This window comes from Sciurus carolinensis, chromosome 10 (assembly GCF_902686445.1).
Source record: "Sciurus carolinensis chromosome 10, mSciCar1.2, whole genome shotgun sequence".
In the NCBI taxonomy this organism is placed as follows: domain Eukaryota; kingdom Metazoa; phylum Chordata; class Mammalia; order Rodentia; family Sciuridae; genus Sciurus; species Sciurus carolinensis.
In genome coordinates, this window is record NC_062222.1 from 46663157 (window position 1) to 46683108 (window position 19952).

At 36.0% G+C, this 19952-nt stretch overlaps 1 protein-coding gene and 1 non-coding gene across 2 annotated transcripts; both read right to left on the bottom strand.

The window, feature by feature from the left end:
• Nucleotides 1-1772: 1772 nt before the first annotated feature.
• Nucleotides 1773-19921, bottom strand: Rrh (retinal pigment epithelium-derived rhodopsin homolog). Its single transcript, XM_047566839.1, has 7 exons — nt 17584-19921; nt 12370-12560; nt 10595-10694; nt 9909-10062; nt 8705-8873; nt 4352-4530; nt 1773-2587 (listed from the first exon to the last, which is right to left on the bottom strand). The coding sequence occupies exons 1-7, from the start codon at nt 17684-17686 to the stop codon at nt 2473-2475; spliced, it is 1011 nt and encodes a 336-aa protein (XP_047422795.1). The 5' UTR covers nt 17687-19921; the 3' UTR covers nt 1773-2472.
• Trnak-cuu (transfer RNA lysine (anticodon CUU)) lies at nt 4070-4145 on the bottom strand. The gene has a single exon. It is a non-coding gene; the product is annotated as a tRNA-Lys (tRNA).
• Nucleotides 19922-19952: the final 31 nt, after the last annotated feature.

The following is a 19952-nucleotide window of genomic DNA, read 5'->3' on the forward strand; positions in this document are numbered from 1 at the left end:
GGAAAGGTGTTGACAGCAAATGAGAAGGGAGAAGGAGGCTTCAGGTGGACGACTGTGGTCATGTCCAGGTGAGCAACTAGGAGGCTGCGGCTTTGACTGCCTGGCCAGTAGTGGGATAAAGCAGCATCAGGAAACCTCAGGGAAGGGGAAATGATTAGATATGGGGATGAAGAAGAGGAAGGGGTTTAGTGAAACCCATGGTGTCCCAGTGCTGGAGACACAGTAATAAGGAGTGGCTCAAGTTGAGTTTCTGAGCATAAAGGAAGAAGAAATGGTGGTAGGTAGAGCACTAATCACCAAGTGACCAGGTGACTTGAGTCATTAATTTCAAGGATGTTATGACCTACATGGAAGCAAAACATGCCCAACTGAGAATAGAAAATCTGTTTAAATATAAAATATCAAATTAGTAAACTAAGAGCCTAGAGGAGCTGTGGAATCAAACCCAGATCTTCATCTTATATAAGAAAATTAATTGATTGATGTAGTAGTAAAGTATTAACACATTGTTGAAGTCCTTTATGCTTAAGGCACCATTGCCCTTTGCTTATTGCTGAAAATGGATCCAAGGTTTTTCAAATTGGAACTTGGAATCAATTTTCTAAACAATATAACAAATGCCGTCTCAGCCACTTAATGACTCTGTAACTGTGGACACAGAACCTCACTATTCTTTCTCTGTAAATGGCTCAGCTATAGGAAGCAAGATAAGGAAAGACCTACTGGCACAAAGCATTCTGATCTCTCTAGGAACATTGGACATTTTAATTTGACTGTTGGAGAAAGAAAGCTACAAAGTCCCTTTGGGGACATGTTGAAGAGGGTCTGGAAAATTTAGCTGAGGGATTTAGACTTACATGGCAGGCAATTGAAAATGTTTAAGCTGAAGATTTGAGGGATGGAAATTTTTCTTTTGAAAAGATTAGTAATGAAGTTACTCTACTGATTACAATAGGGAAGGGTAAGAAGTAGGGAGATAAACTAGGAGGTTGTTATGGTCTTTACTATGCTGGGGACTGAACGCAGGGCTTCACTTGCTAGGCTTCACTCTACCATTGAACTACATCCCCAGCCCTTTTCTAAAATTTTATTTTGAGCCAGAATCTCACTAAATTGTCCTGCCTCAGCCTCTCAAGTAGCTGAGATTATAGTGTGTGCTACCACACCTGGCTAATCTAGAAGATTATCAAAGAAGTTTACCATTCCATGTACATATAGAATTGTATATATAAAACTAATATTCAAATTTTCCTTAGTATGCAACCAAGGGTCTTAGACAATTTACCAAATGAAAAAATATCAAGACAAGAAAATACAATAGGCAAAGCTACGCAGCCTCGCTAGCACTTAAAGAAAGGTGAAATAAGATTAATTTAAGTTATAGTAGATAACCCATAGTTTAAAAATAAAACATTAGAGCACCATCAGCAGTTGGTGAAAAATGTAGTTACACACTGCCAAGGCAGTGTAAATTAATTCTCTTTCCAGACAGCAAGCTAGCCACAGTAATATTATTTATGTTTGCATCCAATAATTCTAGTTTAGAGAAACACTCAAATAAAATAATCTCTCTCAAAGAAAAAAAAGACATTTGTAATAAAATGTTCCCAATAATGCATCCATGAAAGTAAAAACTGGAAGCAATTTAGAAACCCATTATTTAAACAATGGCATATGGTGTTATTATTAATATTCATTTAAAATGACAAATTTATGAGTCTACAAATTCATTCAGGAGTCAACGATATTTATTGAGTGCCTACTATGTACCAAACAGAATGGGTCTACATGCTAAGGATACATCGAAGAACAAATATACAAAAATTCCCACTCAGATTGAATTTAATTCTAGCAGCAAACATGGAAATACATATGCAAGAAAATGATAATAAAAATTGCAAAATACATAACAAAATGAACAAATATCACATTGCTAGGTAAAGTATATATGTGCATTGACCAACATGATTTGAATACAAGAGCTTAATGTTTATTTGATTAGTTTTGTTAAACAATGTTGTCAATAATTGATTCTGTTTTTAAGTTTTGAAATGATAAAAAGTTTCTGTTCTAGATTTGAAAATCCAACCATTCATTTCAGTAATAATTTATTAAAGATTGTAAATTATTATTAACTTATAATATGAAAATAGTGGCTAATGGAGAACTCAGGCAAGATGCAAGTCATCAGTCTGGTGTAATGAATGCCATGATGAGAAGAAAGAAAAGCGACAGGACCTTAATCTCATGTGTCTAGATTCATCAAAGGAGCTGAGCAATGAGTTCATACACAAAGAAATAGAGACATATGCACAACAGCCACCAAGGCACAAACAGAAGGATGAGCCCGTCTAACAGGACAATTATCTATGCCTGCACTTGATCTAAATGGGCTCATATTTAAAATAAAATTAAAGTATTTTTAAAAACCCACAAATACAATGTTTTGCTGGTGTGTGATTTTCTCTTATTTCAGATTCTTCCAGAAGCCAGTTGTCTTTGAGATACATCCATTGGTAAAACACTTGTCACAGGCATTGCTTGGTGAGTCTGACATTTGAACATGGCAAACATTGCCCTCCGAAACCTACAATAAGAAGGGAAAAATCTGGCTTTATCCTATAAGGACATGGAACTATTGAAGTATTTTCAAATATGACTAAGGTGCCACTACTGTCACAATTGACAATAAATTCCAAATAAATTGCTGCCTCCAACTTTAGCAACTTTACTGTTGAGAACCTTTAAAAATGCGCAGGGTATATGGTACAATTAAAGATCATTTTTGCACCACTGATTATAAACATTGAAAACATTTAATAAAACCAATAATTATGTATGTTTAAAATGACACTTTCAAATGTCAAGTGCAAAGAGTTATTTATTTGAACTAAAGGTGTGTTTCATATTCTTGAGCAAAGGCCAGCTGACTTGAGGCAGGAGGTATTGAGTCAGGGGCTTGAGTTCCAAAAGAACTACCAGCAGCCTCTGAATTTAAATGCGCTCTTTATTCTTTTGATGTGTTCTGTTTGGTCTTAACTTTTGTATGTTCTTTCACATTCCTGCTGCTCTCCCTAGCATATGCATTAATACATGTGTTTAACAGAAGCAGCATTGTCATTCCAGGATCCAATTACCTGACCTCTACTGAGGTTTTCTGGCCAAATATTTAAGCATTGTAGATTGGTCCATCTTCCAGCAGTAATGGGAAATGAAATAATCAAAACTTCACTGAGGAGTCAGGAAAGGAACTCTTTGCTGAAAGTTCCAAAAAAGGGAGGAAGGAAGAGAATTCACTATTACCCTGAATGACTACCCACTCCTGAAGTCCTTTATGTTAGCACTGGATATTTCTCTTGCATTTGAAAATATTTTCTGTCTGGTAAATATCAAACTATGCGACCTACTTTTTAAAAGGCCAACACTGCCTGGTCTATTTTCTGTAGAACCATCTTTCCTTTGGAAGCCACTATTGCATATATTTGGGTAGGTTAACCACAGCAAACCAAGCTGACCAATGACCAACAAGGGACTTTTCTGCCAGAAAGCTCTCTGGGATGAAGCTTGACTTTGGGGATACCTAGCTGTAGAACTTGAGTCTTGCATTGGCAAGATCATCTCTGCCACCAAGTGAGAAGATTCTGTCACAAAATTGGAACTCTAGGCATTTAAGTTCACAGATGCTGCTCTGGTTGCATAAGTCAAATAAGCTTACACTAGGTTTTGTCAACTCTTGAAAAGTCTTACACTAGGGCTGGAGTTGTGGCTCAGTGGTAGAGCATTTGCCTAACATGTATGAGGCACTGGGTTCAATTCTCAGCATCACATTTAAGAAATAAGTAAATAAAGATATTGTGTCCATCTATAGCTAAAAATATATTTTTTAAAAGTCTTAGACTATTATGCACTGCCTTCCCCTGCCCCCCGCCCACCCCCCCCACTCCCCCACTCCCCACCACCACCCCACCACCCCACTTCCCACCACCACCCCACCCCGTACTAGAGATTGAATCTAGGGAAACAGTATCACTGAGTTACAACTTCTGCCTCTTTTTTTTTTTTTTTTTTTTCCCGGTGCTGGGGATTGAACCCAGGGCCTTGTGCTTAAGAGGCAAGCACTCTACCAACTGAGCTACATCCCCAGCCCTTTCTGCCTCTTTTTAAAATTTTATTTTGAGACAGGATCTCTCTAGGTTTCATAGGCTGGCCTTGAACTTGAATCTTCTAGCCTGAGCTTCCTGAGTATCTGGAATTACAGATGTGGCCACCATGCCTGGCTTCCCCACTACCTTTTTAACATTCTTTTTGTGTTAATTTTCTTTTGTTCAGAAGCAATTTAGACATAACTTACCTTTTATTAGCAACCACATAAATACAAGGGTTGTAGAATGTAGAAGATTTTGCAAACAGTGGAGCTATGATGGCCATTGGAGGAGGAATCTTCTTTGGGTCACCAAAAGAAGCCCATAAGCACACAATGGAGTAAGGGGACCATGCCACCAGAAACATCAATATCATTATCACAGACATCTGAAAAAGAAATAGATATTTGCTAAATCCAACACCTAAAATATTTAAATAGTTACTACATCTACAATAGCATAAAAATCTACCTGGATTGGAATTTTAAAAGTTTGTGTTGTTGATGACATAAAGGAAATAGCTGAGTATTTGTCTTCACTGTTCTTAACAAAGGTCTGAAGTCATCTATGATTACTAGAGCCTGGCAAATGGGTATGTTCATCAATATATGACACTGTTTTTAAGAATGGTACATACATGTAAAGAATACCTCTTTCTTCTGGTGTAATGGGAGAGTACAAAAGATGAAAGATGAAAACCCACTCCCCACTTCAGGTGATTGTGCTAACTCCTGACATTACTTTTTTTTCTTTTCTATCTCGGTCTTTTTTTTTTTTTTTTTTTTTCCTTTTTTCTCTCTCTCCTTACTTCCTTCCCTCACTGCTATTAGTTTGGATCTGGAATGTCCCTAAAGACTTATGTGTTGAAGGCTTGGTTACCAGCTGGTAGCACTACTGTGAGGTGGTAGAAACTTCAGGAGATAGGGCCTAGTGTGTCACTGGGGTGTGCCCTTGAAGGGTACACTTTGTCCCTGGACCCTTCCTTCTCTCTGATTTGCTTTCTGGCCACTGAGAGGTGAACAGTTCTACTCACCACATGTTCCCTTCCATGATGTTCTGCGTCACCACAAACCCACAGCAATGGGGCCAAGTGACTATGGACTGAAACCCTGGAAATTGTAAGCCAAAGCAAATCTTTCCTTCCTTTATGTTGATTTTTTTAGACATTTTGTCATAGCACCAGAAAACTAATGAACATACTTCCTCACTGTGCTTATCAAAAAAAAAAAAAAAAAAAAAAAGGAAGAAAAGGAAGAAAGAAAAAGAAAAAAGAAACTTTCTAAACTAAATCTGGAAATAAAGTCCTATCTTAACCTCAGTGAATTTTACCACAGACCATTTGAGTTGAATATATTTTATATACAGTGCAGATAATTTTGTAAAAAAGTTCCTTTGCATTTTGTTTCAATGAAAAAAAATATAATTTTTATGTTGCTCCCTCCTGATTGCTTGCTATAATGAAGAAATAGGTCTTAAAAGACATAAACCTGTAAGGACACAGAATCAGAGATTAGATAATTGTTTGTTTGTCTGTTTGTCTATTTGTTTTTGATGGAAACAATTACTGTTTGATAAATGGCAAATTACTTACCAGACATGAGAATGATTAAAAAATAAGCAAGAAAATGTTTTTCTAAAATAAAAGCAATGAAAGAAGCCCAAATACAGACTAATCCATTCTATGGAACTATATAAAGTCTAGTATTCTAAGGTACCAGATAACTCTGAACATGGGGGTGCACATGGAACTCAAAAACGGGAGAACTGGTTGAAATTTGCAAAAAGAAGCAGTCAGACTCCCAAATCTCCTCTGCAGGTCCACTCAGTAACTGTCTCTTCACCCTGCCAGAATTCCAGGGGCTCAGCATAAAAATGACTGAAGCAGGAAAGCTCAGGACTCAGGGATCCCAGGCTCAGCTGAGCACAGCAGTACTACACTAAGAAGAGGTTATTTGCATGCTGCCCTCTTCCAGCACTGGGCTTGAGAATACTGATAGACATGGACCTCCTACTCAGGGACACAAAAGAATCATCTCCTTGGAAACTGACCAGCCCAGGATGAAAAACCTGAAGGTACAGTCAGAAATCCTCTCTAATGAGCTCCTCTGAGCTTACCGTCAGATTTTTAGTGCACCACTCTTACATATGAGGGGATAGTACTGACCACCAGACAATGAGAAACTCTCACACAGGCAGAGATAAAAACAGTACAGGAATGCAATACACCACCAGAATATGTAGTGACTAGAAGAAAAATGTAAATATATACTGAATATACCACAGAATAAGACATATACAAGTGGAGGTTATTAAAATAGAGGATAGTATATAAAATAATTATTTTATCTAGAAAAAAGTTTTATGCTATCTATAAAAGTGAGGGTAGAAACTTAAAAAATGTCATAGAAAGGCTGAATGATATTACCAGGATAGGATTAGGGAGAGGTGGGAGAAGTGAGTTCTGTAAGTGTAGGGTCAGATATTTATTTAAAATGTTACATTTTGTTCAACATGGGTTTTTTTGTGTGTGGGGGGGGGCTTCATCTTTTCCAGTTCTAGAATTTTGTTTTTTCAATTTTTTTTTCATTTTGTTTTATTCTTTCCACATTATATTGGTGTGTTATAGTTGGCATAATGGTGGTATTTGTTGATACATATTCATATATGCATACAATATAACAATGTAATTGGGTCAATATTACTCCCACAACTCCCCCCTCCCTCTGTATCCCCCACTCCCAGGATCTTTTTCCTCTACTGTCTCCCTTTGATTTTCATGAGATTCTCCTCCAAGACTTTCTTTTCCTTTTTCCTCTCTAGCTTCCAAACATACAACCATTTTTGCCTTATTTCATTTAACATAATGGTCTTGGTCTCTAGTTCCATTAAAAACATAATTTTGTTTTTCTTTATGGCTGAATAAAACTCCATCGTGTATATATATACCACATTTTCTTTGTTCATTCATTTGTTGATGGACACCTAGGCTGATTCCATAGTTTGACTATTATGAATTATTTGATATAATTTTTATACTAACTTTGATTTTTCAATTATTGTATTATATTATTTTATTTATTTATTTATTTATTTATTTATTTATTTATTTATTTATTTATTTGATGGGTATTAAACCCAGGGAACTCTACCATTGAGCTACCTCCCTAGCCCTTTTTATTTTTTCTTTTGAGACAGGGTCTCACTAAGTTGCTGAGGCTGGTCTCAAACTTGTAATTTTCTTTCCTCAGCTTCTTGACTTGCTGTGATTATAGGCATGAGTCACCACACTCAGCACAAACTTTTATTATTATTGAGTTTTTGGTACACCTTTAAATTTTTCACTCAAACTTGGGCTTCATTATCCTCACCCTCATCAAAATATCTGGATATGGTTGAGGAAATCTAGAAACTAGAAATAGAAAAATACAAACAATAGCTATAAACCAAACAAAAACAGAGACAACCTAGCAGAAAAAATTTAAGAAAATCAGAAGATAATTCCAGAAAATTAAATATCTGAATAAACAGATTTCCAAGAAAGAGAATAGAGAAAAGAGGGAGGCAGGAATCAACTGGAAAAATAATAGAAGAAATCTCCCAGTAGAGGCAGACTCAGGTCTACACATAAAAGTACTCATTAGGTACTTAGTACTGCATGAGTAAAGATCACACCAAGGCACATCAGTATGAAATTTAGAAAATAAGATTCAAAGAGAAGATCCTATTTGCGTCCAGAGAGAACTCACAGATCACTACAAAGAATCAGTCACCAGTAAGCCAAGGGCCTTTGCAATGGCAACACAGAAAGCTAGGAGACTCCATAGAGCAATACCTTCGAAATTCTTTCAATGTTATTTTTGCACATACAATTCTAGACCAAGCAAACATAGTAAAATACAATAATAGAATTAAGACATTTTCAGTTGTGCAAAGTCTTTTAAAAAATTCACCTTGCTCTAAACCTCAGGAATCTACTGGAGAATGTGCTCCACCAAAATGAACATCACCACAAAGGCAAGCAATCCAGAAAATGGGTCAATGGCCCTGGAAAGGAGCAAAAGGCCATCACAGCTGGTGAAAAAGGGAGAGCTGAGGATGAAGGCTTTCTGAGCAGCAGTCTTGGAGAGCAACCACCCCAGAGAACATCGAGGGGCTCAGGGGAACCAAGAAGGATGCCTCTGGGAAAGGGAAGTGAATGTAGTCGTAATGTATTTGGACTGCTGAGAGGAGGGAGAAAGGCTTTTAACCTCACCAAGCATTGCTAACATACAGACAGATAAGGAAAGAGAAAGGTGTAGAGGAGGTGTGGGGCAGGTTGGTGGCATAAGAGAAATAAATCCTCTTCATCCATATAGGAAGTCCAGTAATGATAACAAACAGAAATATCCAAATAACCAATAAGCATATCATTTGGGAATATGGAAGAAAACACCACAAAAAAGATTGGGAAATGAAAATGGGGGTGGGTAAGGAGGCTGGAGCAGGTCATGGGACTCAATTTCAACTATGTATTTGTAAAAGTTTGATTACAAAACAACTTTTAAAGGATTTTAACTTCTTACCTTTGTTACGTCTATCTGGTCTGACCAGTCTCTGTTTAGGTACGCAGTGCAGTTACTAGCAGCATGGTGTTTAATGGATCGGGTGACATGGTAGTAGCAGTAAAACATCACTGTCAAGGGCACAATAAAATTTACTGCAATCACTGCCATTGTGTAAGACACAAAAGATCTGGAAATAGGAAAAGACAATGACAACTCATTTAATGTCCCAAATGAGAGAAGGGGAAAAGAGATAACTTAGAAATAATAGTGAGATTCATCTTATTGTTAAAAAGTTTAGGAAGTATATTTGGCTTTCAGTTCACTTAGACGAGGGGTTGGCAAGTTATGGTCTGTGGGTCATGCCAGCTGCTCAACTATGTTTGTACATAAAGTTTTACTGGATCACAGCCATGTAATTCATTTACATACTGTCTATGACTGCTTTCACAGTGTGATGACAGTTGAATGGTTATAACAGAAACCATCTGGCCTATGAAACTGAAATAATTGTTTTTTGACTCTTTTCAGAAAAAGTTTTAGAATGAGATTTAGAAATTTTCTATTTGTTTTTCAGAGTCATCTCTCATTTCCCTTAATGAGTTAAATTATCCTTGTTACCCTGGAAAATATGGAGGAACATCAGTGACTCTTAGGCAAACCCTTGTAGTGACTGTGCTTTTGCTGTAAAGCTCTCAGAATGTGCCTGAACATCAGATCAACTTGGAAAGACAGAAGAGGCAGTCGGGACTTTCGCCAGAGTTACCTGCTCCAGAGCTTCATTAACACTTTGCTCACAACCTGAACATTCGCTTACAAAGTTCACAATCTGAACATTGGCAGGGTGATTGGTGTCCCTGTGGCTGCCTTAGGAAAGGACAGAAGAAGGGAGAAAGGACAGATTGAGGGGGCAAAGGGAACTAGGTAAACTCTACTTGCAAAGGAACATAATTCACCCTTCTGTTTTGACTCCTGATTGGATCACATCATCATTACCAAAGAAGCACTTTGCCACACTCTGTGTGAGAAAAGTGATTTGACCTTAAATCTGGAATTTATTTATTTTTTTTTGCAGTGGTAGGGCTCAAACCCAACACCTCCTTCATGCTAGCCAAACACTTTCCCACTGAGCCACATTCGTAGCCCAGGATGAGCTTAAATTTGAAGGGTCAGAAAATGTGTACAGTCAAAGCATTTGGTTACAAAGTGTAGACACGTCTCTTACGTATCATTTTTCCTCCAATTTACGGTACAGGTAGCTCCAGTAGGATCTGGGGCATAACTAGCCCACCCTGTGATGGGCATCATAGCCCAGAACAGGCCATTGATCCAGGCCCCCAGAATCATGCTGACGTAAGTATTGGTGGTCATTCTTCTTCCTATCAACAAACACAAGAAATGTTAGTATAATGTACAATAATGGGACTCACTTTGTTTTCACTGAAGATTCAAAATTTATCAAGATTTTTTACAGAGCACTTTAGTTCACTCAAAGCCTGTTCACATGAATTCACATTCTGAAAAACATCACAGATCAGCCAAAACCTGAACAATAAAAAGGATCAGTCAGATGATAAGCAAGAAGAGCTTTTCAGGCCAAAGAAAACAGCAAATACAAAGACCTCAGAGAGGGCAAGGGCCTAGCCAGTACCCCAGAGTGAGAGTGGCCCTGGCCACAGCTGGAAAGGTCACTGGGCCAGACCCTGCAGGGCCTCACAGGCTGTCTTAGAAATTCGGCTTTTACTTTAAATTTAATAAGAAGACATTGAAACTTGAATAAGGATTGCCAGAGAGATAAGAATGATCCTGATTACAAACCACTATGTTTATATTTTAAAGGGAGCTTATGTTGAGTGGACATTAGGTAATAAATGACTTCGTTGAGATAGCTGAGAAAAGGCGGGGCCATACCTACGTCAGGGCGGCAGATGGTCAGGTATCTGTCCACGGCCACCACTGTGAGCAATCCAATGCTTGCCATTCCAAAAAAGATATTCAATCCAGCATAAATCTGAAAATCAAAATTTGGGAAAGAATCCACCATTCTAACACCCTCCCAAGAAACATTTAAATTTTTGTCGTGTTCTTAGAAAATATTTTAAATGTTAAAGCTTTTTCATTTACTCTTTTAAAGTACATCTTCTGTTGCCAAATTGTAACTGCTTTAAAGTGTTTGAGATTTCAATTAGTTCTTTTTCAATTAAGACTTAAAGTGAAATATTTATACAACATATTCTATAAACAAAGTGAAAAGCAAGCCATTAATTAGGGTAAAATGCATATAAATGCTTAGCAATCAAAACAGGTAGTTCAAAAGGGATGAAAGGTAAACTCAATGGAAAAATGGCCAAATCATGAAGTGGGCTACTCTTACAAGTTCATTTACATTTGAATGTTGATGATATAAGACATAGAACTACAGTTAAATATGCAAAGAAATACAAATTATGAGTTCACATTCACAAAAATGATGGAAATTTAAAAGTCTAACAATCCCAAGTATTGAGGAGAATGTGGAGTAAGAGAACTTCTCATGATTGGAATGACCATTTTTCAGAGCAATCTGGCCACATCTGATAAAATTGAAGATTTTCAACCCAACTCTTCTTCCCCTGGGCAGGGTGTCGAGAGGCCCTCTCACATGTGGCAGATGGAAACATGTATAAGAATGTTTTTTGAAGTTCTGTTTGTGAAAGAAAAACATTGGGAACAAATGCTTATAGCAGAAAAATGAGAAAGCACATTGGGCTATGTTCACATGATGGAATACTATAGAGCAGGTAAAATAAGTGACCTACAGACACATCCATCAACATGGATAAATCTCAAAAACAAAAGCAATTAAAGAAAATTGCATAATGCCAGCAATATATCATTTATATAAAATTTAAACCATTTGGACAGTTTCTGGTTTATGTATACAAAAATATACAGTAATAAAAATGTTCATAGGAGGGAGAGGAATAAGATTGGGGATGGTATGCAGCAGCCTTCAACAGTATCTCTGAAGTTATATATTATCAAAAAGAATAACAACTGGAACCACAGATTGAAAAATATTAAGATTTGACAAAATTGGTTGGTACACTTGTAGTCATCAAGTATTCTCTATTATTCTCATTGTATTCTGTGTAATTTTTTGACTTGCAGTAGTAAAACTGCTTAAAAAAATGGAACATGTCATATTTTCCTACTATCCTAATGCAAATTAATGTTAGTTCATTTCCTTGTCAGTAAAAATAACAGTACATATATTCAATAACAATTCTCGTAGAGGACTTTCTATAGGAGAAATATCAACAACATGATACTGTAACTACTTCTTGGATTGTCACCAAATATTTTGTTTCAAATGAAAGTAGGATATTTCCTTTTGAATTTGCAATGTGTAAATTTTATTTGACTATGCAGAATATCACTCCTTATCCAGTTGAATGCTAATTGTTTTGTTAGCTTATTTTTCCTTTTGAGTTGGAAGAATTTTTAATACATAATGGTGATGAGTGATTTCATTTCTCAAAGAATATATGCTCAGTCATTTCTGAGACTGTTTTCCATAAAAGCACCATACCTATTATCCTGCAATTGCTTATTTGATTTAAATTCTTGGGATTTTCAAAAGACATTTAAATTTACATCTCTTTGATCTACTTTATTTTGCTTTTATTCCAAAGATCTCCAAATACCTGACAGCCTGCATATCCAAATTTCCAACTTCCATACAGATCTGAAGCAGCAGACATGGGGTAGCCAATGCTACTGACCCCTATATCAGTAAAAGCCAGGTTAATAATGATTGCATTTGTAGGTGTCCGAAGTTCCTTGTACTTAATGAAGATGCCCAGAACTATTATGTTGCTGAGAATACTTATCACACCTGAGAACACAAAAATGTCAGGCACTTTTTAATTTTAATGTTTAAAATAAAATCAATATTAAATATGTAAGCCTTTCCAAAAATAGAGTAAATCCATTTTAGTCATTGATTTGAGGAGTTCTTGCTATTCTTAAAACTGTCACATCTTCATAGCCCTCCTGAGAAATAGAAGAAAGTGAAAACACAGAATCTGCTGATTGCATAAGCCAGCACTAAAGGTTGGATTTGTTGTTGTTGTTGTCGTTTTGTTTTTTTCTTTTTGTATCAGGGATTGAACCCAAGGGCACTCAACCACTGAGCCACATTCCCAGCCTTTTTTTTTTTTTTTTTTTTTTGTATTTTATTTACAGACAGGTCCCAATGAGTTGCTTAGCGCCTCACTAAATTGCAGAGGCTGGCTTTGGACTCGAGATACTGTGCCTCAGCTTCCTGAGTGGCTGAGATTACAGGCATGCACCACTGGGCCTGGCGGAAGTTTGGGTTAATGTCACCACTATTGATCACTGTCCTTGAAACTCCCCCTTGGCTTTCCCGATGCCACCCTCCTGCTTTTTAGGATGCAGATAGACTCACCCTCCCACCCTTGCTTTTAGCATCTTAACTTCCACCCCTTTCCTGAAGCCTGGAGTTCTTCTTTCAGAAGCCTCAACTATCATTCTATCCTAACAGCACTTTTGTCACTATTTTCAGCCCTGACACATGCTCCTGTTTCACATTTTCTCTTTTTATTTAACTCACAGACATTAAACACTTACTAAGCAACTTCCATGTGTAAGTCAGGAGACTTTTCCAAATTTCTTGAAACTCAACATGTCCAAATCTGAATTCTTCATCTAACACACACAAGCACACACATATATACACCTATAGAACAATGCACACTGCAAGAGTTGACTATTTGGACAGCAAGTAGAGTCAACTTTCTGATCCATTGGGATCACAGGTGATATCACTTTAGCCAGATTTCCACAATCGATGATCTGAGTCTCAGCCTTGCAGTCTAGAACACAATGTTTTCAATGACCAGAATCAACTGAACTGAGGTAAATTGATGATCAAACTTATTGATCAGAGAGCTGATGCATTCTACAATGAGATATTGTTGGATAGACTGGATATACATGTTAACCTGATCAGCAAAACCCATATGCTGCAAGGGATGGTTGAGTTTTCCATAAGCCACAAGTAGACTCCACTGGGATTTAAGGATGGAGGTGGAGCAGGAGCAGATTTCAACGGAGAGAAGCTAGAACCATTACCCAATTCTTGGCAAGTAAAGGATTATGCAACCAACAGCAATAGAGTTGTTTCCCATGAAGGAAATTACTTGGTAAGCAATCCCCCAGCTATTGTTGAAGAGAGAGGGAAGGTTTCAAGCACCAACACACAAAAGGATCAGCTAAGTAGGAATTTCTAGTGATCCTGGCACTATGGTCAAAACTTCCATCTTCATCTTCAGTATTATATTCATATTCCAGATTCCTATTTTTTTTCCTGTCAGAATACACTTGCTACAATATAGAATCTTGGCTCTCCCCCTCCCCAAAACTTCCAATAATTCCCACTGCCTGTGAGATAAAAATTAACTCCCCAACCTGCTATGAGAGACTCTTTGCCAAGATGTTGTTATTATCTCTTAAATTCCACTCTTGTCAAACAAGCCCTCTGTTTTAATTATTCATCAAATACTTCATGTTTATTGTAAATTCTGACTCAGACCTTCCCCACGTGAAACATCCTGCTCCTTTCCTTCAGTATTGAGATGCTGTTATCCTTCAAGTTTCAGATCAAGTTCAATTCTGCCTCAGAGCTGCTTTCTACCCACAGTACTTTGTACGTGCTCCTGCCTAAATTCCCAAAGTATTTATTCTTAATCCCAATGTTACATTATCTCTTATGTATTCCTTGTCTTCTCAGGTAGATATCAGGCCCTTTATGAATTCTATATTCTTTGATTATATGACATAGAGCAAAGTTATTTAATAAATGACCACAACTAATTTAAGTTTAATTTCTATTATTCCTTTAATTAAGCTTAATTTCTATTATTCCTTCAAGCATAACTAACAGTGATAGTAAATTTGATGTCTGTGGCCTCATTTTTGGCATCTACTATTGTAGCATGCATACAAGAAATATTGAAAAAAAAACTTAATGGAGAATTTTTCAGAGCTAGCTACAAATCCAACGATTTTAAAAGTCAAATAAAAACTAGTGTAGTAAATGCTGCCTAACAAGTATACAATCAAAATAAAGTACCTATATTTTGGGTGGAGTCTTAGATCTAATGGGACTATTACATAAACAATCTGGCCCTTCTATCAGTTCTCTCTGTAGCTGTCTTAAGCACTACTTTTTATTTGTGGATGTTTTCTAGTGAGTAGGCAGCAGATCACTTCAGTTAAGTCTTAGGGCCCATTGCTCAGTCTACACTGTAAGCAGCACTTTTACATTCTTACATTCTTGATCATTCTTCCCTCTGGAAACATCCCCCTTGGTTTCTGTGGCTTCCCTCCAGTCTCACTGGTAGAGCCTTCTTAATCTACTCCCTCTTTCTTCAACTCTACTTTATTAAATATGTGTGTATTGTCCAACTTTCTGTCCTAAACCCCTTTCTTTTCTCATTCAACACATTCTGAGTGATTTCTTTCTATCCAATATCAGTCTCATGAAATTCAAACTTTGAACTGGATATCTCTCTAACTGAACTCAGATGTTTCCTTGTGCCCCAAACCTGATCTTCCCCAGGCATAGTCCCATCTGCTGAATAGTGCCACCATCTACTCAGTAGTCCCCTGAAACCTAGAAGTCATCTCGGATGCTCCTGCTCCTTCTCTCCCAACCCCCACATCCAATCAATTCCATCTTGAATAAGTCTACTTCCTTCTATTTCCAATGCCATTACTCCTTCCTCAGAATCATGACAGTGATCTCCTACATCTCTTAGCTACCATTGTGGCACAATCCTGAAACAGAAATCAGATCACATAATTCCTAGTTCAAACCCTTTAGTGGCACCTTGTGTCCTTACAGTTTACATCGTTCTTCATTGCTCAGTACTCAGTCATTTTCTTCAGCCTCTCACCTTTCATTTTACAAATCACCCATGAGTAATTTCAGATCCTTAAATTCACTACAACCTTAATTGCAAGTGAGCGTTCAAGTAAATTAACAGAACATCAGTAGCAATGGAAGTTGGTAAATTTGTAGGACCTAAAATCTACATGAAAGATTAAAGTTAAATCTTAATTTTAAACAAAACCTTGGCTCTTGGTTAAAATAACAAACGCTTTGCACCATTTTCCTCATAGTTTTGATTTTGATCTGGGAGTTTAAGTGAGCTTTGTTAAAGGAAGAAAACCAAGGGATCTAAAGAACAAAAAATGCTTGATATAGGGGCAGAACAAAAATCTATTCATAGACATTAAATGTGCTCCCTTCAATTCATCTACCAAAAACTTAAAAAATACATACTCAAGGTAGTCCTTAATAAAAATGACCCTTGTAGTTATATAAAGGAGGGCTCAGGAACCAAAACACCAAGTGTAGCTACTTCGTAGATGTCCGTTTTGGGCAAGTTTCTTAAATTCTTCATCTGTATAATCAGCAGAAATGAAACTAAAAAATGACTTACTGAATTACTATAAGGATTAATTATTCTGCTCATAGAAAACGAGAACAACACTAGGTAAATAATAAGTATTCAAACAATAACACTAGTAGTAGAAAGATTACTATTATATGTTATAGGGATAAGAACCAGATAGAGCATTTTAGGAAATTTCTTTTGCATGCTACTCCTGTAAACAGATCAATTTTGTATAGTTTTTCTTGGTCATCTACAAAAAAATTAAACCAAAAGCTTGTACACCAAGTATTTCATGTAATTCCAATAATGAGATTGTCTTGTTTTTGCAACAATGAAAACAATTTAAAAGAAAATAGAATTTTTCGAAGACTTAACATACTAAAATATCCAAATTAATGAGTTAATATCCCTGAAATTACTAAAAGCAACTAAAGAACTCACAATTTCTAGCACAAGAAGTTGTAACTTTAATTGTGAATTATGAAGGAAGAACTAAACAATTATAAAGAATAAACCAGATGGGCTGATTTGTGATGTTTTTCATTCTACTTTGGAACATGTTTGAAAATTTTCATAAGTCAATTCGAAAAATCATGAACTCAATATAAGTTACTTCTAAAACTTGCCATTATGAAGTTGGAAATTGGTCGATACGTGACACCACAAGGAAGCCAATATATAAAAGATTATCAAAGAATTTCCACTGTTATTTTCCCCAACCCTGTCTGCAAACGAGCCATTATATTTATTCAGTATTTGTATCAATGAGTGTGTTCGTGGAAATTATCCTGAGAATATGTGTCATTTAGGTACATTTATGTTTCATTTAATTTTACTCTTCATAATCACGATAGGTAGTTTATTCTTATCTTCACTTTACAGATAAGAAAATGGGAGAGCAAAAGGTGAAGGAACACACTCTCGGTTTCAAAAATACTAAAAGATAAATCCAAAGCTTAAGTTTTCCAGTACAGCATTCAGGAAGGAGCTGAATATACTCAATGACAATATTACTCTCTATTCTCTTTTCAGGACTTTTTCTTCCAGAACCTTTATATCGTTAGCTAGATTACACTCCCAAGAAAACCATAAAAATTATAGTAAATAATATAAAAATACATTTTTGTCACAGCCCACACTCTCCCCGCAAAAGCTTAATTTGACAATGCAATAAAAAAATTAAACGCTTGACTTTCATTTCAAAACTATTTTACAGAAAATTTTTCATAGCTGCACTTCACTGTCTCACATTATCATAATATCTTGGGGCATTCACTTATATCCTTTTCTTTGATCCTTACAACCCAGAAATAGAGGATAATCCTCCTCATCTACCTCATAAGCAAGCCAGTTCTATCGCTTCCTTTTGAAATTTCTGCTTTGCTTCTACCCATTGAAAGCAAGGTATCTTTTAAAGGAGAAAAACATCCATACCTGCCAGAATCAAGTAACTTGCAACAATGTTGTGTTCAGTCTGTGAAAAGACAGAGCCATCTTCATTTTTTGAGTCTGAACTGTTATCTATATTCCTTAGCATTTTTGGAGGGAAAATATTGAGATAGCCTTCATAATAAGCCTTCAATAATTATGAACTGTTTCAAAGGCCCACAAGGAAAGATTTTTCAGGACAAATCATTTCCACTGAGAGACCTCAAAGAAGGACCTTTTCATAGAGGTCTTCCCTTAACAAGTATAATTGGGCTAAAGAGGAAAGGGTTTTAATTCCCAGAGGGGAAAAGCTTATTAGCAAAACAAAGAAATACCAAGTACAACAGATTTTAACCAAACTGGGCATCAGACTTATATTTAAGCAGATTAGCAAGCACACACATCCTATTTAAATAATAAACTTAGAAAATCAGTGTAGCAGCTGACTTAACTGATTTTTGTCTAAAATCTAGAAGCCAGCTTTAGTCCTCTGTAACTGCTCAGATTAAGGACCATTTTCTTGTTGACCTTTTTGAGTTTTTCCATTTCAGTTCCCCTTCTTTTCTTAACAATTTAAATAATTAGGGATAAAGAATAATCTCCATACTTCCAAATCTCACTCCCTAAATTTAGGTAACAATATTGTTTGGTGTACATTCTTTCTTAAGCTTTTCTTTGCTTATACAAACATGTTTACACAAGAGTCTGAGGTTTCTCCCACTTTTTTCTCCTTTTAAACAAAAATGAGATGTGTATACAAATAAACATTGTGTGTGCACACGTATACAAACACCATATATATAAGCATTATGTTAACTTGTTTTCTCATAAGTGCCATATCATAAATTCTAGACCAATAAACCTAACTTATTAATAGATAGAAATTTCATAGCAAGGATCTAAACCACCATCTACCTCTGTTAATTTACCCATTTTATTACGCACATTGAGTAATTAATAGTATCTGCTGACAGTAATAACATCAGCAAAGTTTCTGGATTCAATCATTCATCTTGTAAAGGTCAATTCTAATATTCTGGATTATCATGTTATAATCTGAAAAATGAGCTGTAAGCTAATATGAACATAGTAAGAAAGACAAGGTATCATTACTTTTTTTCATGTTCCTTATGCCACTGCAACATTAAAATCTGATTCTTCTCAATAATGAACTTGAATCAATAAAACTTCAGAGAAAAACTTAGATGCACCAAAATTAGTAGTGTAAGCATGTAACAGAACCACTAGAGGGCTATATTTGCCCATTTTCTTAAATTCTACGAAAGGCATAGGAGGGACCCAAGATAATCTTACCTCAGTTCTCTGACATGAATATAAACTGAAGAACAGGTTTATTGATCTGTTCCTAAACTTTTGGCTACTAGAACTTAAATTTTTATAAATGTAAAGTAATACTCTGAAGAGTACCTATACTAGGAAGACAAATTATCATCAGTATTCCAAAATACTGATATTTATTTTCAAGTAACTAAAACAGTAAATAATACCTATGAAGAACTCTCTTAAAAGCCTATGGGTGGTCAGATTTTAAGGGTTGTTTCCTTGCTTAGGAAAAGTACTAAAAATAAAAGTTTAAAAATGGTCACAAGATGTACCTAAGGTAAAAGATGAAATCTCTTTAAGTGGTTTGTCTACTGCTAAATAAATTACTACCATGTTACATACATTTACTTCCATTATTGCCATTTTAGGTTTCAATACTAAAAGCAAAAAAAGAAAAACAACTCTTGGTACTGTAACACTATTACTTGTCCTCTGGACAATCCCATTGTCCCTCTAGTGCTAACACCATTTACACATCAAGAGTAAAAATTGTCCTTAATACTCATAATCTCATCCCAAGGATTTTCAAAGAGCCATCTTTCCTGAGCTGTTATGCACCACCTCTTCCCATGAAAGAGAAATTTTCAACATATTTATTCATCATATACATTTATGGCCTATATGTTTATTAATCCTGTGGTAATTCCATTAAAAAGGATAAAACCCAAAAGACATAAGCAATATTACATGCTACTCAAATGAGCATTAATCACTCATGCTAGAAAATTTAACAATATAAATATTTCTTTGAGAAAAAGCAAGTGAGGGGGAAAAAAAACCTCAATTGATAGTTGGTAAATGGTTCCACATCATGGTACTCTAACTTACTTATCATGGTTATCTCTTGATACTATTACACTAACAATGGTGACTAAAACCAGTTTCATTTGTAACATCCTTACCCAAGAATATGAACATGTGGTAGGCAATTAAATAATTTATGGTGAATAAATCTTAAACCTTTACAGTCCTTTAAAAAAAGGAAAACTAAGAACATTTACAACTTTCAATAACATATCTAAGTTCAATGA

What these genes read in the sequence shown, in the direction of transcription:
- Rrh (XM_047566839.1), bottom strand. Translation starts at nt 17,686, where the DNA reads ATGCTAAGGAATATAGATAACAGTTCAGACTCAAAAAATGAAGATGGC. An exon ending in TTGGATATGCAGGCTGTCAG is followed by an intron (nt 10,695 to 12,369) that starts GTATTTGGAGAT and finishes TTTGATTTTCAG; the next exon opens with ATTTATGCTGGATTGAATAT. An exon ending in CATCTGCCGCCCTGACGTAG is followed by an intron (nt 10,063 to 10,594) that starts GTATGGCCCCGC and finishes GTTTGTTGATAG; the next exon opens with GAAGAAGAATGACCACCAAT.